At 49.6% G+C, this 12,707-nt stretch overlaps 6 protein-coding genes and 1 non-coding gene across 7 annotated transcripts; 5 read left to right on the top strand and 2 right to left on the bottom strand.

The window, feature by feature from the left end:
* Nucleotides 1-626: 626 nt before the first annotated feature.
* On the top strand, nucleotides 627-1,877 carry Aud_005147 (DODA-type extradiol aromatic ring-opening family dioxygenase; the record flags this gene model as incomplete). The annotated part of the gene is made up of 4 exons (XM_043290079.1): nucleotides 627-911; nucleotides 965-1,137; nucleotides 1,194-1,354; nucleotides 1,417-1,877. 4 exons carry the CDS (start codon nucleotides 627-629, stop codon nucleotides 1,875-1,877), a joined length of 1,080 nt encoding a protein of 359 aa, XP_043146014.1.
* Nucleotides 1,878-2,022: 145 nt separating this feature from the next.
* On the bottom strand, nucleotides 2,023-2,503 carry Aud_005146 (L51/S25/CI-B8 domain-containing protein; the record flags this gene model as incomplete). The annotated part of the gene is made up of 4 exons (XM_043290078.1): nucleotides 2,023-2,081; nucleotides 2,143-2,175; nucleotides 2,244-2,350; nucleotides 2,418-2,503. 4 exons carry the CDS (start codon nucleotides 2,501-2,503, stop codon nucleotides 2,023-2,025), a joined length of 285 nt encoding a protein of 94 aa, XP_043146013.1.
* A 482-nt stretch (nucleotides 2,504-2,985) lies between these two features.
* Aud_005145 (mitochondrial pyruvate carrier family protein) lies at nucleotides 2,986-3,803 on the top strand (the record flags this gene model as incomplete). Its single annotated transcript, XM_043290077.1, has 4 exons — nucleotides 2,986-3,185; nucleotides 3,274-3,289; nucleotides 3,421-3,557; nucleotides 3,617-3,803. 4 exons carry the CDS (start codon nucleotides 2,986-2,988, stop codon nucleotides 3,801-3,803), a joined length of 540 nt encoding a protein of 179 aa, XP_043146012.1.
* A 546-nt stretch (nucleotides 3,804-4,349) lies between these two features.
* On the top strand, nucleotides 4,350-4,447 carry Aud_005144. Its single transcript has one exon. It is a non-coding gene; the product is annotated as a tRNA-Thr (tRNA).
* A 2,398-nt stretch (nucleotides 4,448-6,845) lies between these two features.
* Aud_005143 (putative extracellular exo-polygalacturonase) lies at nucleotides 6,846-8,513 on the top strand (the record flags this gene model as incomplete). The annotated part of the gene is made up of 8 exons (XM_043290076.1): nucleotides 6,846-7,155; nucleotides 7,215-7,581; nucleotides 7,633-7,691; nucleotides 7,743-7,903; nucleotides 7,958-8,146; nucleotides 8,200-8,301; nucleotides 8,351-8,425; nucleotides 8,478-8,513. The coding sequence occupies 8 exons, from the start codon at nucleotides 6,846-6,848 to the stop codon at nucleotides 8,511-8,513; spliced, it is 1,299 nt and encodes a 432-aa protein (XP_043146011.1).
* Nucleotides 8,514-8,895: 382 nt separating this feature from the next.
* Nucleotides 8,896-9,926, top strand: Aud_005142 (putative short chain dehydrogenase/reductase; the record flags this gene model as incomplete). Its single annotated transcript, XM_043290075.1, has 3 exons — nucleotides 8,896-8,932; nucleotides 9,005-9,640; nucleotides 9,706-9,926. The coding sequence occupies 3 exons, from the start codon at nucleotides 8,896-8,898 to the stop codon at nucleotides 9,924-9,926; spliced, it is 894 nt and encodes a 297-aa protein (XP_043146010.1).
* Nucleotides 9,927-10,143: 217 nt separating this feature from the next.
* On the bottom strand, nucleotides 10,144-12,052 carry Aud_005141 (fungal specific transcription factor domain-containing protein; the record flags this gene model as incomplete). The annotated part of the gene is made up of 5 exons (XM_043290074.1): nucleotides 10,144-10,523; nucleotides 10,576-10,862; nucleotides 10,917-11,008; nucleotides 11,063-12,000; nucleotides 12,046-12,052. The coding sequence occupies 5 exons, from the start codon at nucleotides 12,050-12,052 to the stop codon at nucleotides 10,144-10,146; spliced, it is 1,704 nt and encodes a 567-aa protein (XP_043146009.1).
* Nucleotides 12,053-12,707: the final 655 nt, after the last annotated feature.

Genomic DNA, 12,707 nt, shown 5'->3' with positions numbered 1-12,707 from the left:
CTCCGTTTTTCTTAATCGTGATGTACTGAAGGCATGATGGCCATGTTCCATCCTCACGCTGTGCTCTGTCCTCTTAGTGCCGCGTAAAACAACAAGAGTCAAGAACCGCGGCCTTCTGAGAATGTCGCATAAAGTGGATTATTACGCCGCGACCACTATCTGATATCCTGGACTGGCCCGATACATCAGGCCAGATCCATTTCTCCGACAGTGACTGGCTTACCGCATGGAACGCTGACAGATTTTAATGATGTCCTCCAACATCTGCAGCATCCAGATATCCATCTGACAGTGTATAAGTGTTATAGACATGGACAGACCATGGCAGGGCCGACATTGTCATGGTCCGACAGGAAAAGCACAAAGCGGGCTGATTCCGCACTTTTGCAGATAGCGGAACGGATGATGCCACTTGCTTAGTATTGATTACAATTGCTTCGAGATAGAAGTTGAAGTCAGAATCCTTGCATTGGATAAATCCATGTTTAGATATTCTCATAATTTCAGCCCTCTGACTTGCTAAAAGCTCCCCCTGAGCTTTGTGTGCTCTTGTATATTGCCTTGTCTACGCAACCCCCGGTTGACAACTTCCCCGTCCGCTTTATCCGATAGAGACACGGATATATATGCCTTCATCTGCCGATACTCCCCCACCCAGCACAAGCGACCAACACACCAGTAGGAAACTCGCGATTCTCTCACTCTTCTCTCTATTAGCGGCGATACTCGCTGCATTCGGCTACGGGTTCAGCGCCGAAAATACCAATACCACGGCCAAGCTGTTTGGGCTTAGACGACTCTTCGGAACGCAGGCGGCCGCTGCGGCGAAGAGAGATATCTCGACAAGCTCTGCTATTCCGAAATCCGGCAGCACGATGAGAACTCCAGTTTACTTCTTGAGTCATGGGGGTGTGAGTCTCCCTGTTACGTGTAGGTCGGGGAATGGTGCGATTGACTGCTACAGCCGAATATCATGTACGAGCGAGACCACCCGGCGTACCGTAAATTAGGTGAGATCGGGCGCGAGATCACCACCAAAGTCAAGCCGCGGGCTGTTGTGGTATTCTCTGCGCATTGGCAGGCTGGTCACGACACGATCCAGGTGAATACAGCCGAGACGACGGATCTTATATACGAGTAGGTGGAATCATGACATCGTGCCTCGGTTATGCATGCTGAGTGGGCTCTGTTAGTTTCTACGGCTTCCCGAGCCACTATTACAAGGAGAAGTTTCCTAATGCCGGGAGCAAAGAGGTTGCGAACAAAGTGCTTGATGCGCTGAAGGAGGCGGGCATCAAAGCGGAGGGAGTGAAGAGAGGTTTAGATCATGGTGTTTGGGCCAGCTTCAAGTGTGGTAAGTGGCTTAAGATGTCCGTTGCGTGAATTGGTGGGCCGATAGTAATGCATGGAATGCAGCGTTTGACCCAGACTCCAATCCCTTGAACATCCCGATAGTGCAGGTGTCCTTGTTTAACAGCGAGGATCCTGCTCAGCACTACCGACTCGGACAAGCGGTGTCCAAGCTCCGCGATGAGAATATCCTGATCATTGTATCGGGTATGGCAGTCCACAACCTGCGCGACCTGCAGTTCACTTGGGGCAACCCCAAGCCAATGCCGTACACTACGAGCTTTGACGAGGCTCTGAAGGACGCTGTCACGAAGCCGCCTGCAGAAAGAGAGCAGGCCATGATTGAGCTTTTGAAGCGACCCGATGCCCGTCAAGCCCATCCATCCTTTGATCATGTGCTGCCCATTCATATCGGAGCTGGCGCTGCGGAAGATGATCTTGGAAAGAGACTCTGGACGTTGAAGGAGGGAAGTATGAGTTGGGCGCAGTATAGATTTGGTGATGTAAGCAATAATAGCTCGCTGTAGTAAGCATAAGTGAGACTGATATAGAAATTCCCACCGCACTTGCGTCCTGAACGTGGTCGACGTATTTTGGATTCATTTATAGATACAGTATTGGACAGCTGGAAGAAAACGGTGCATGAACATATAAGATGGCGTGACAACTGCACTACGAAGACTCCTTGACCAGCTGAGAGACTTTCTCTTCAATTTGCTGATCCGAAAGGCCTGCATCCATCCGCAGATATCAGTCAAAGCACTTGGACACTAAAACATTACCGAGACGTACCGGACAGCGATTCCTGCTTCTCCTTTCCAAACCCTGTTCATAATGCCTTTATTAGCCCAAACTGCTCTTCCATCGGCTTCTTCTTATGGATTCTGCCGTACCGTATCGAGCATATAATCTGGGCAAAGTGCCTGCTGCCTCCCGGATCAGAATGGGAGTGTGGGGGTTGTGCTTCTTCATAGTCGGGTACGCGCGCTGCAGGAAGGACCTGCGATCGGAAGTCATAGAGTCAGTAGTCGCCTTCAGCATCAGCACCGCGATTGCCAGGAACTTACCGTGTAGCAGCGCTCTGCTCCGAAGTCTGGCAGAAAAGGAAGCGGAGCTCCTTCAGTCCTTTCGAGAAGGCGTATTTGGACGACATTATGCAAAAGAGCGGGCGATTTAAATGGGAAAAAGCGCAAACGGCCGAAACAAACTATCCCCTCGTAAACGATAGCAATGGGTATCAATTGGGGATATTGAACGCGAGAGAGCCGACGAGGGGTGTTGCAGAGCACTTTGATGATTCCGTCGGAGTTCGATCGTAGACCAATACGGTCAAGCGTAATGTCGCCGCTTACCTCAGCCGGGAAACGAGCCGCATTCCCAACGAGGCCGCCGAGGTCGGGCAATGGCCATACTGAGATATCTGATACATATTGTCGACCGGAACACCTCGCGTGCTTCGTTTCTTATTCTTCCTTAGACTATTTCCACTCATACTTCGGTGGGGTTCTTGATAGTGCTTTGCGCCTCAATTTGTGCAAAGACTACATCACTCTCCACTCAATTCCAACTACCGGTCCTTCCCTTGATCACGACCCTTCAAACCTAGTCATCGTCCCGCCGTGATAACGCATTAAAATGTCTTCTTCGCGTATCGGTCTGCGCTTCTTCCAGAACACCCGGGCTGCTTTCCGCAATGCCTACGGTCCCTTCCGTCGGCCTGGTGCCCAGGGACGCCGTTTCCAGAGCTCTGATACCGGTGCGGCATCCGCCCAACAACAGAGCACTTTCCAGCGTCTGTGGAACAGCCCTGTCGGCTTCAAGACCGTTCACTTCTGGTATGTTTGGACATATGGGGGAGCAATTAATTGGTGATGTTCGCTTTTATGGATCCACATGCTGACATGAGATGATTTAATCGGGTAGGGCGCCTGTTATGAAGGTATAGATCCGTGAACACTATCTCTTTCCACCGCCGTCATCACCCTTGCTACGCATTGAGATATTTAGTAGCTTAGAGATGCCGAACACTGGGTTGAAAACATATCGCTAACCCATTTTCGTCGAAAACAGTGGGCTTTGGTCATTGCGGGTATCTCCGATTTTGGTCGTCCCGCTGAGAAGCTCTCCCTTACTCAGAATGCTGCCCTGATGGCCACTGGTGCTATTTGGACTCGCTGGTGCTTTATCATCAAGCCCCGCAACATTCTGTATGTTTTGTTCATTGTCACAAATATTCCTGGACTCGAGCGTACTAACTGTCAATCAGGCTTGCTGCTGTTAACTTCTTCCTCGGATGCGTTGGTGTCGTCCAGGTTACCCGGATCTTCATGTACCGCCGCAGCTTGGAAGGAGGATCGACAAAGGAGGCCTTGAAGGATATAGAGCACGAGGTGGTTGACTCGGCGAAGTCCGCCGTTGGTAAGGCCGAGGCGGCTGTCAAGAAGTCTACATAATGACTTCAGGTTAAATTTGGGAAATGCTCGCGTGCAATCGCAGATCGCAAGGACGCACGACGAGAGATATCCCTTTTTACTACAAGCAAAAGCGGCGTACACTACTGTATATACTCACCCATGAATATGAGATAAATTGGCTAATGAAAGATCCGACTTATCTTGCGCATTAAACGATCAGTTGTGTAGGTAGGTCTGATGGCATTTTAAGAGTCTTGGGCCATTGGATGTTATGCTCGTACATTTCCCAAGAATGACAGTCATCATTGTATCCAGCTGTGAGTCTTTTATTACTTCGAAGTTAGGCTCAGGCCCTTATCAGCGGAACATTTGGACTGAAAGCTTGATGTCAGTTGACATTGTTCTTCTGCTATTCACAGTCAGTCTAGATCAGCCTTGCATGTATGATTTTGACCTCTTTCTAGGATTTAGCTTCGTTTCATAAAGCAGACTATAAGATACATAAGATACAGACGGGTGGCGTTGTTGCAATTTCTTATTCATCTCTATTTAAATCCTTGCTAAGCCCAGTTCTACCAAGAAGTAGCACGAGTGGCCAAGTGGCTAAGGCGTCGCACTTGTATCTACCCGCAAGGGTTGAGATCGCTATGCGAAGATCGGGGGTTCAATTCCCCTCTTGTGCATTTCTTTTTTCAACCCCACATTTTCCTATTCGCCGGAGCCATCAGTCCTACTTTTTCTTACTTTTGTGAATTTTCGTCTTCGTCATTTGAGATCTCAACAGCATGATGAGCTATATATTATTCTAGAGTTATGTCGAATCACCTTGTTTTTCCTTCTTTTTTCTGGTGATGATGTTTGTAGTTGAGACGAATCATGCCATGTATATATTTGTTTGAACTTCCAAGCACTTCTCTGACCTTAGTCACTATCATTGGACCAAGCAGACACAGTTAACTCAAATGTCTCTCTCCGACGTTGCCATCTCTTATTTGGCGTACGTTTAAGCCTAGAAACACCCATTGGAGATCTAGCCACAGGCCGTGCATCTTCGAATCCTGGCAAAACTACTAGTACCTGGACAGCCTCGCTCGAGAGATAGCAGCAATTGATTCAAACAAAGCGTCACACCTCATATGGATTTGACCATCCTGCTGAAAAGAAACAGCTTCGAGAAACGACATCACAATATAAGGGCCCGCCCAGCAGATACCGGAGCCGAACACTTCGGGAATTGGTACTGAGGAGGTGCAGCGTATGTACTTCATCATTGCGACTTCATTTTGGCTCTCTCCCTGCGGAGGACAGCCCTTCCAAGGGCAGCGAAACGAACAATGACGTCTGATCCGTCATTATATCCGACCCGGTAGCATATATTGAATGCACCACTCTTCCATGGGCATGCGGATACTGTGTCGCCAGCAGATTCTTCTCAGCAAGCTGCATAGACGAAATTTATGGGCCCCAGCTCGTCAGAAGGTTCAACCAAGCAGTGGTCTTCTGTTCAGTGCCATTATCACAACTCCTCGAAAATCCTTCTATAGAAGGAAGGCCGGTGCTAAACCCGCAAATAAGCGATCGGAGCTTGAAGTGGGCTTATCGTGAAATGGCCGCCCTTGCCCTCGAGTTGTCCAAGCATGGAATTGATGCTATTGGGGCACTTGCGAGAATGAGAGGGGTTTTTCAATTGCCAGGCGACCTCTCACCTTCAACATGAATGGATTATGGTGTCTGCAAATTTGCCTGAAGAAGCTTTCCCCTCGCATACGCTCAGGACAGCCACGGGCTATTTTAAAGCACTTGCTATACAGCATCTCTCCCAGCTTTTGGACCATGAACGGCATGAGATGAACAAGCTTGTGAGATCAAGATGGGCCGGTGCAATGAGAATAAGGAAAGCTTCGGATGATCGCCCAATTGATAAGCTACTGGAGTCATGATTGGTATTTATTTAGCAACTGAGAGATATCAAGTCATGCTCAAACAAGAAGCAGACGCTTATTGAAGACTGAGTGGGAGTTTCTTTCTGTTCAGCTGTTCGGCCAACTGGTTAATTTGGTCAATCCAAGCGCAGATGTATAGTGGCAGGCTCAGCTCCACCAAGAGGCCTAGCATTCCTTGTTCTTTTGACGATGAATCTAGTAGGCTTGGTTTGATAGCCTTATGATAATGATATCACGAGGGCCTTATGTATTTAGAAGGAAATCCTCCTGATGTTATCAGTGGCTTCGAGCGACAATGGTCCTAGCACGAGTGTAAATCGCACGGTTGGGCTCCGGGCTGCTATTTGGTTCCGTTGCCCGTGGTGCCTACCAGTACTGCGAAAGGATTTCATTTGGCTCAATCCTTCGAGCGCCATCACTAGGATTGAATTTTGTCAATATGCTTGCAGTGAGCACGAAGGTCAGATTGTCTGATCGTGTTTCCGACTGGCTTGACAAAACGCACTTGTTCTACTTCTGAGATGGTGGTTTGAGAGAGCATGATGAATGGGAACATGGAACTAATCAGCTCATTTTAAGCGAAGAGGAGTTCGCAGTCAATTGCAATCCATCTCAACTATCAACTATCAACTGCCAACGAATAATATTGCCAGAGTTCAGCGGACATTTAGGAGCTTAAAGCTACGACGGAGTACACATAGTTTTTCCTTCCAATCGGAGGGAATTTCTCTTCACCCCCAAATTATCCCTCCTATCAGAACTTCTAGACGTGTGCTCTAACCAATGTTGAGTGTAGACATCGAAAGCCAAGCGAGCTAAGACGATTAGTGCTCTGGATTTCAACTTTTTTTCTGGGGTCATCGACCTGAAACACCTGCAGAAGCATCGTCTCTGAGCTTCCCCAATCTCCACAATTGCTCCGCCTGGGTGCTCCCCGGGTAAAGGCAATTTCCACCCCCTCCCTCCACAAAATGTCTATACTAGTTAATACTGGGGATATGCAGCTTGGATTAATTTAGATCGAGAATGATTCAACTCATATATAAACATCACCCCTGTGACCCGCAGTCTTCTCTCGGTCAGCGATCTTCTCAAGCAAGTGCCCACCTTTCTTGAGGTTACATACTTGTCAGTCGCCATGAAGTTCTCGTATAGCTTTGTCCAGGGAGTGAGCCTGTTGCTCTCCTTGAGCCCTTCCGCTGAAGGCTTCACTCGCTCGAGAAACGATGCGTGCAAGCCCAATCACCCATTCCACCCTCTACCTCCCAGTCAGCCTCGGACAAAAACATGCCATGTTGTCAGCAACGGCCGTGGTCGGGACGACTCCAAGAACATCATGCAAGCATTGCATAAATGCAACAATGGTGGCAAGGTCGTCTTTGATGCCGACAAGGTGTACACTGTTGGTACTGCCTTGGACATGACATTTCTTAAGCACATTGACCTGGGTAAGAATCCATACTGTTGAGTTTGAAATTGACCATTGCATGCTTACGTGAATGGTCAGAGGTCCTTGGGAAGATTCAGTTTACCAATGACACCGACTACTGGCAAGCACACGCCTTCAAGCACGGCTTCCAGAATGCCACAACCTTCTTCCAGCTCGGTGGCGAGGACGTGAACGTCTATGGTGGCGGTACTTTTGACGGCAACGGCCAGGTCTGGTACGATCTCTATGCAAAGAATGCGCTCATTCTGCGCCCTATCCTGTTCGGAGTCATTGGCCTGAAGGGAGGAACAATCGGGCCTCTGAAGCTCCGCTACTCGCCCCAGTGGTACCACCTTGTGGCCAATTCTTCAGATGTGATCTTCGACGGCATCGATATCTCCGGATACAGCAGCAGCAAGAACGTGGCTAAGAACACTGACGGATGGTGAGACTCGTCTGCTCTGGGAAATCATCTCTATTCTGACCATCGCGACAGGGATACCTACCGCTCGAATAACATTGTCATCCAAAACTCTGTCATCAACAATGGCGATGGTATATCTGCTTACATCCAACCTCAAGGAAATAGACTGACAGAACATGCAGATTGCGTGTCCTTCAAGCCCAACAGTACCAACATGCTCGTCCAGAACCTCCACTGCAACGGCTCTCACGGCATCTCCGTCGGCTCCCTTGGTCAATACAAGGGCGAGGTTGACATTGTGCAGAATGTCCTGGTCTACAACGTCTCCATGTTCAATGCCTCGGTAGGGATCTTACACGCCCACCGAAATCCCTCAATAGCTGACGATTCTTGCTAGGATGGTGCTCGTATCAAGGTGTGGCCCGGTGTCTCGTCCGCCATGTCTGAGGACCTACAGGGTGGCGGTGGCCTGGGGTCGGTGAAGAACATCACCTACAACCAGATGTACATTGAGAACGTCGACTGGGCTATCGAGGTGACCCAGTGCTACGGACAGAAGAACTTGACTCTCTGCAACCAGTACCCTGTAAGTCCGTTCTAGTTCGTACGCGGTTCGTGTTTAACTGACCAAATCTACAGAGCAACCTCACAATCTCAGACATCCACTTCAAGAACTTCCGGGGAACAACATCCGGCAAGTACAACCCCGACGTCGGCACAATCGTTTGCTCCAGCCCGAATGTAAGTGCGACACTATATGTTACAAAAGCAGCGGTTCTAATGCTTCTAGGTTTGCTCCAACATCCACGCTGAGAACATTAATGTGAAGAGTCCCAAGGGAACGGACGAATTCGTTTGCACCAATGTAAGTCCTGCATTTAGACAGTGTACGGGGACAAGCTAACCGCGTTTACTAGGTTGACAAGAGCCTTCTGGACGTCAACTGCAAATAGATGCTCCGCTGTGACGGAATAATGCACTTATCTGATTTAAAGCGAGATAGTGTCTCATAATAGGACTATTGGTTATTGCCATACAATGACGTAAAGAGGCGACCTGCTCATTACGTCTGAAACATCACTCTACCACACAGATATCAAAAGCAAGAAGCTCAGTCAGCTATTAGCAATAAGCAATCGGGAAAACCCCATCCCCACGCATGAAGGTGGAGCACCGGTCGTATATGCGGGGTTCGGCATAATTCCGCTGTAGCCTGTACAATGAACTCGAAGAGAGATTACAGAACTCGTACGGTGTACAGAGTTATTGGCATAAGTATAACCGCCAGGCCGGTAGGAAGAAACAAGCGTGGACCTTGGAAACAACACCTCTACCATGGCCTCGGAAAGAAGCACAAGCATCATCGTAACCGGTCCGTCCGTCCGTTCCATACCCACAATCCTCCTTCCAAGGATACCAGATCTAACACTGAAAGACTGAACAGGAGGCGCCTCAGGCATCGGCCTGGGCATCACCCGCTACTTCGCCTCCCAACCAAACACCCACATCACCGTCTTCGACATAACCGACGGCACCGCGGTCCTTGACCAGCTACGCACCGAGTTCCCCTCCGCAAGCCTGGCCTTCTTGCAATGCGATGTCTCCTCCTGGGAAAGCCAAGCAGCGGCTTTTGAGAAGGTAGTCGCCGAGCAGGGGCACATCGATATCGTCTTCGCCAATGCCGGCATCACGCAGAAGGGAGACCTGCTGGCCAACATCCACGAGGCGAAGCCTTCGAAGCCGGAGCTGACGACGTTGGATGTTAACCTTGTGGGCGTGATATACAGTACCTCTCCCCCTGTCCCCTCCCGCCTTCACTTTCCAGGAAGTGCTAACACTGAGGTGTCAGCGGTCAAGCTAGCCGCGCATTATATGGTGAAAAACCCGCCAAGAAGATTAGAGACAGGCCTCTCCAAGGGGAGTATCACCTGCACGGCCTCGAACGCAGGGATCTACCCGTTCCCGATTGCGCCGCTGTACGCGGCCACGAAGAGCGGTGTGATCGGGCTGGTGCGCTCGCTTGCGCGGTCCCTGGAGCGGGAGCAGATCCAGATTAATGCGCTGGCGCCGGCTGTTATTGGTTAGTCTGCTGATTCTTGAGAGGTTCACAGAGGGGTGCGAGGGCGTGGGGCTGATTTAGAGCAGAGACGAATATTGCGCCGGATTCTGCGCTGTTCAGGTCCATGATTCTTACGCCCATGTCCACTGCTACGAGGGCGGTTGCGCAGCTTGTTAATGACTCTTCGTTGACGGGGAAAGTGCTGGAATTGCATGGGGAGGAGGTGACGTTTGCGGAGCCGCCGGCGTATGTCGACGAAGATACGGGGACGAATATTGAGATGTTCTGGAAGCTGGGATATGCGTAGTAGATTTATGCGCAGAAGGATGATGGAGTCGTGAAGAAGAGGCCGTAGCTATTTTGCTAGACCTTGTAGGTTAATTTCTAATGGGTGGACCTAACGCCCGCTGCCCCTGATTATACATCAATTCATTATCGTAAAACCGTCCCGTTACCAACGCCAAAATACCAAATAACACCGGTATATATGTCGTTATACCCATTTATCCAGTCCGTCAAGGAAGTCAATCGCTCTCATCCTGGAGCAGCACCTTGAGCTTCTCCAGTTTATCCTCGCACTTCACCTCCATCTGCATCACCACATCGACACTCTTCTTCTTCGTGATGAGGAGCTGTGACACAAGCCAGAAGTTGTAGCCGTTCTTGTAGAAGCCCATGGACGCCCACTCGTGGCTGGAGACAGTATTTCGCAGCGCCAACCAATGATCACGCCATCGTGACAGTGCTGTTCGGATAGCGGCTAATGTGGAGTCTTCCGGAATGGCATCTCGAGGGTTCTTTGTGGGCGTTGAAGGCCCATGTGGTATTTTTGTATTAGGCAATTGTGTTTTGCGTACCAAGGGAGCCAGGAGGGTCATGTGTGTATTTATGAAGGCATACAGCACTAGAGACGGGTGAGTTCGTCGTCATTTGAGTAAGGGATATGGTGGACATACAATGTATGAGAATAAACATATCGAGTACGGTCATATCCGCAATATGATCTGGAACATGGACTTGTGAGCCATCCTCGTTGGCTGTATTGTCGAACAAATTCTCAAAGGCTTTGGATATGGGAATGTCCCGTGAGAATCGGAAATTCGGCTCCACAAAGGGATGCTGCGAGTCGAAGATTGCCTCTTGACACGGAAGGTCCCATTCCACTTCTGTGGGGGATATACGGCAGGGGTAGTTTGAATAAAACGAGAAAGCACAGTCGAGGAGTGATATGATGTTCATGGTGCTGCAGGCTCTCTGTAAGTCGTTGAACACAAACAAGGAGTGACCATAGACATACCGGATACGGCATTCCTTCTGGATCCACGAGTACTCGTCCGTCCGATCATGGGGCATATGACGGCATTTCATGAGTCCGATTCGACGAGCGACCTGCTCACTCAAGTCAGTAGCTAGGACAGCCGTAACTCACACTATTAAACGTACCTTGACGACTTCGCTGAATCTGTTCTCCATTACTCTATTGCGTGATACACGACTTCCAGCCCAGTATTGCACAACGACAATAATGAAGCCGGCTTGAAAGTTCTGGAATTGAACCCAATCGTTGGGCTCGTCGTCCAGACATCGATTCCCACAAAACATCGAGCTGATCTCGATCTCGGACGAATAAACCTCGCTGGAGAAAATGAAAAGCTCGGCGAAATCCAGCACTCGCTTTGCAATATATGCTTCCCTCTCGTCATTGGAGTACATGGCGCCCATGAAAGTGACGGCCGTAAGTAGCGGTAATGACACAACTTCAGGATCAAACGACGTGCGATGAAGCATCGCACAGCTCGGTTGCCAGTACTTAAAGTACATTGCCACAAATTTGCGAATACGGCTTGTCGTCAGAAGGAAATTAAGATTTGTCGACAACTCCTGTTGAGCCTTTGCGTCAAGGGGCACGGACCAGGCCCTTGCCAGAATAGATTGTATCATTCCGGTGGCGAAGGGTCGCTCAGGTTCGTAGCTGAGCTGCTGCCCTGCTAGTGTCAGGTTGGGATCCTGTCCGGGCGGGACGACAGCATGGTAAGCAACCTGCCCCACGTATGGGTCGTCCAGTAGCTTGTGAGGATCGCCAAACGGGCCGTTGAAGAAGTCAATGAAAGTGTCTTGGAAAAAGGACAGGGTAGCAGCGTCGGACTCGATGAATGTCGGCGCATAATCTGGCCGGCCATCTTTCAACTCATATCCGAGAATGGAACTCCCAGCTTCTTCGAGACTTTTCTTGTTGTGATATTCGAGGCTGCGTGTTCGATCGCTGCGCGGAGGAAGGAGAAATTGGTGCGTGAAACTATCGGTACCGCCATTGAGAAGGAATTTGATCGATCCACGATCTGACGATTGTTCATAGTCTTCGCGCTTCTCTGTCAAAGCGTCTGTCCAGTTGCAAAGTCAACGACGCCACGTGTGAATGAAGAGACAGGCCATACCTGAATCAGTCCCTCGGTTCAAGACTTGCTTTTTTCGCTCGTTGTTGCATTCGATTCCTCGTTTCTGACAAGAGCTGCAGGGATTTAATCCGTCGCACCGCAGTTTCATCGACGTGCACTAGAGGCGAAGGGACGATTAGCGGCCATTCCACGCAATGAGCAGCAATGTCGAATTACCGATTGGCAAGCATGTCGTCTTCTCCCTCGCTGTCCCGTATCAGGGATCTGCCGACCCGCCCTTTTAGGACAATCCGAGTAGTGGTCACGAAGGTTGTCGCTGCAACATGATTAAGGGCAAATGTTAGTGTCGAGGCGCGGTAAGCAGAACAGCAAAAGAAATGTGCCAAGCAGCGAGGCGCAGCTGGTACATATCTTTTTGTGCGAGAATCACAAAAAAACACAGCGTACCAACGAGCGAAGGAGTCATTGCAGAAGATACAAGAGTAAGGTTTGATTCCGGAATCTAAGAAGTTATTCCAGCGAGTTAGTCAATCAATCTGAGTTCAGGCAGTGAGTTTCACTGCGAGATTCCTACGATCGGAGCGGCAAGGGAGAGAGCTAGACGGGAGGCAAAACCACATACGGCGAAGATGATGTCTTTTCAGATGATCAATGCGCGTGAAGCCTCGCTGACAGATGGTGCAACGAAAATG

The sequence above is a fragment of the Aspergillus udagawae genome, assembly GCF_001078395.1.
Source record: "Aspergillus udagawae IFM 46973 DNA, scaffold_3, whole genome shotgun sequence".
NCBI classification, from domain to species: Eukaryota; Fungi; Ascomycota; class Eurotiomycetes; order Eurotiales; family Aspergillaceae; genus Aspergillus; species Aspergillus udagawae.
Note: the sequence above shows the minus strand (reverse complement) of the source record. Positions and strands in the feature narration are given on the sequence as shown.